The 2,246-nt window shown below is 36.5% G+C and overlaps 1 protein-coding gene across 1 annotated transcript; it reads left to right on the top strand.

The window, feature by feature from the left end:
• Window positions 1-463: 463 nt before the first annotated feature.
• On the top strand, window positions 464-1,890 carry LOC145028413 (WRKY DNA-binding transcription factor 70-like). The gene is made up of 3 exons (XM_078977100.1): window positions 464-853; window positions 1,008-1,109; window positions 1,215-1,890. Exons 1-3 carry the CDS (start codon window positions 540-542, stop codon window positions 1,738-1,740), a joined length of 942 nt encoding a protein of 313 aa, XP_078833226.1. The 5' UTR covers window positions 464-539; the 3' UTR covers window positions 1,741-1,890.
• Window positions 1,891-2,246: the final 356 nt, after the last annotated feature.

Here is a 2,246-nt window from a genome sequence, read left to right as displayed (position 1 = left end):
CACTCTCCGTTACTATCATAACATGTTATAACGCCTTTTTTTGTATTTTTCTAATAACGCCGTATGGACGTTACCCACACCTACCAGTCCAAATGAAATAGAAAATAAAGAAAATTTAATAGTATTATATTTATTTAATAGTAAAAAAAAAAGTAACGGACGGACGTTGTCGTCAAATTTTCCAAAAATGCGGTCACAAAAGCGGTAGAAGCCTAGAAGCCTTTCAATACGGGCCGGAGTATCCGGTATATTCACCAGTCACCACTTTAATTGGGTCATATGAATTATTGATTGACAGATAAGCACCAAACACAACGTCAGCATGACTCATTTGAATGACGTCATTCCAGTTTTTTTCTAGATTTCCTCTTTCACTTTATGGAAATTTCGTCGAAGTTATTTACATGCTTCCTTCCTACCTTCTCTCTTAAATTAAATACATATATAAAGCAACAGTCCATCACTTCACCTTCACTTTAGCCTATATTCATAGATAACACATCTGAGATATCATCTGTATTTATATATATCATCACAATATGGAAAAGAACAAGAAAAGATTGAACGAGACCCTAATTAAAGGCGAAGATTCTGCAAAGAAGCTACAGGCTTTACTTTGCCGGAGAGCTTATAATGATGGGTCGGTTTCTGTTGAAGATCTTGTGATGGAAATACTTGGATCTTTCTCCCGTGGCCTTTCAATGTTGAGATCTTGTGATTCCGGAGAGTTTGCCGGTGCTCCGGCGAGTCCCTATATGACTTTAGCTACTTCCGGTGACCAGACACCGGAAGTTAAAAACAGGAAGAAACCGGCGCCGGCTTTGAAGGAACGGAGAGGTTGCTACAAGAGAAGGTACATATATCTTGATGTATATATATTTATCTACCAAATACAATGTCATCAAAACCAATTATGAACAAACTTATTATTGTCTAAGGTACAGTTATAATAGCATGTGGTACAACATATGTTAACATATTTGTTCTTGCTTGTTTAATATTTGCAGAAGGACCATAGATTCAAGGGTGATAACAAGTGTTACAATTGAAGATGGTTATGCATGGAGGAAATATGGTCAAAAGATGATCCTCAACTCCCAATCCCCAAGGTTTGACCTAGTCGTATATTCTTATTTTTCCATTGAGTACTTTAATTAATACTAATTATAACATTTTTACCATAAAAATCTAATATTTGTTTGGGGGTTTTACAGGTGTTATTACCGATGCACCCACAAACCCGATCACGGGTGTAAGGCACAAAAACAGGTTCAGAAATTGGAAGATGAATCAAACATGTATCACATCACATATTTTGGCCACCACACTTGCCCAACCCAGAATAATTTCTCACACTCAGGAGTTGTCCTTGATTTTAATGGGGGCGCCTCCAAAAACCATCATTCTCTCTCAAACAGCCCCTCAGCTATTACAAATTTCCAAGTCCAGCCCTCGATAAAACAAGAAGTCGAGTCTAAGACCCAAAGTACTGATGTGTCTGTGTCCGACAACGTGTCGTCAGCCAATGATGGTTATTCTCATTCGTCCCCTGCTTTAGAGTGGAATGAGATATGGCAGCATGATCATTTGGGTTCATCGGGTCATGAGGGTCCACCATTCGTGTGGTTTGACAATGAAGATTCTTGTGCATCCACTAGCTCTCATGGCTATTTAGATATGGATTTTCTCAACAATGATGGGTTTTCAAGTGATTTCCTATTTGATGAAGTCTTGTCTTAGGTTAATTTGATGGGTGGAGGATTAATGTACAACTTCTATGGCATAAGATACAAGTTAATTACCATGGTAGGATGTATTGGCTAAAGCTATGATCTTATTGTTAAAGAGAGTATCCCAGTTAACCCGTGGAGACTGTTATACCCATACAACAGCTAGACAACAAACGCATACAGTTATCGTTGGCCATCAAGATAGAACTTAATTAGAAGCCTACACAACGAAATATCCGTTGTACTATTTTATTTTACTTTGTAAAGTGTATTTTAGGTTTTAGTGTTACCTTATGAGAGGTTTACAACATAAAATGCACAATATTGTACAGTGTAATATATTATCCTTTCTCAAATTATTCAAATAAAAGTTATATATTTCTTATAGTTTATGGGATAAAATGGAACGCAGTTTGTTTTATATTCCGGCTCAATCTTGTACCTTATTCTATTATTGTTGATGGTACCAGTGTATGTCAGAATATTAATAAAAATAGATTAAATTACAGTTTTGGT

The sequence above is a fragment of the Lactuca saligna genome, chromosome 2 (genome assembly GCF_052625555.1).
Source record: "Lactuca saligna cultivar CGN05327 chromosome 2, ASM5262555v1, whole genome shotgun sequence".
NCBI classification, from domain to species: Eukaryota; Viridiplantae; Streptophyta; class Magnoliopsida; order Asterales; family Asteraceae; genus Lactuca; species Lactuca saligna.
This window is presented reverse-complemented; position numbering and strand designations above follow the sequence as displayed.

Bases quoted from the DNA above. Each gene is read 5' to 3' on its own strand.
- LOC145028413 (XM_078977100.1), top strand. From the start codon at position 540: ATGGAAAAGAACAAGAAAAGATTGAACGAGACCCTAATTAAAGGCGAA. The intron at 854-1,007 runs GTACATATATCT...TAATATTTGCAG, and splicing joins AGAGGTTGCTACAAGAGAAG to AAGGACCATAGATTCAAGGG. The intron at 1,110-1,214 runs GTTTGACCTAGT...GGGGTTTTACAG, and splicing joins CTCAACTCCCAATCCCCAAG to GTGTTATTACCGATGCACCC.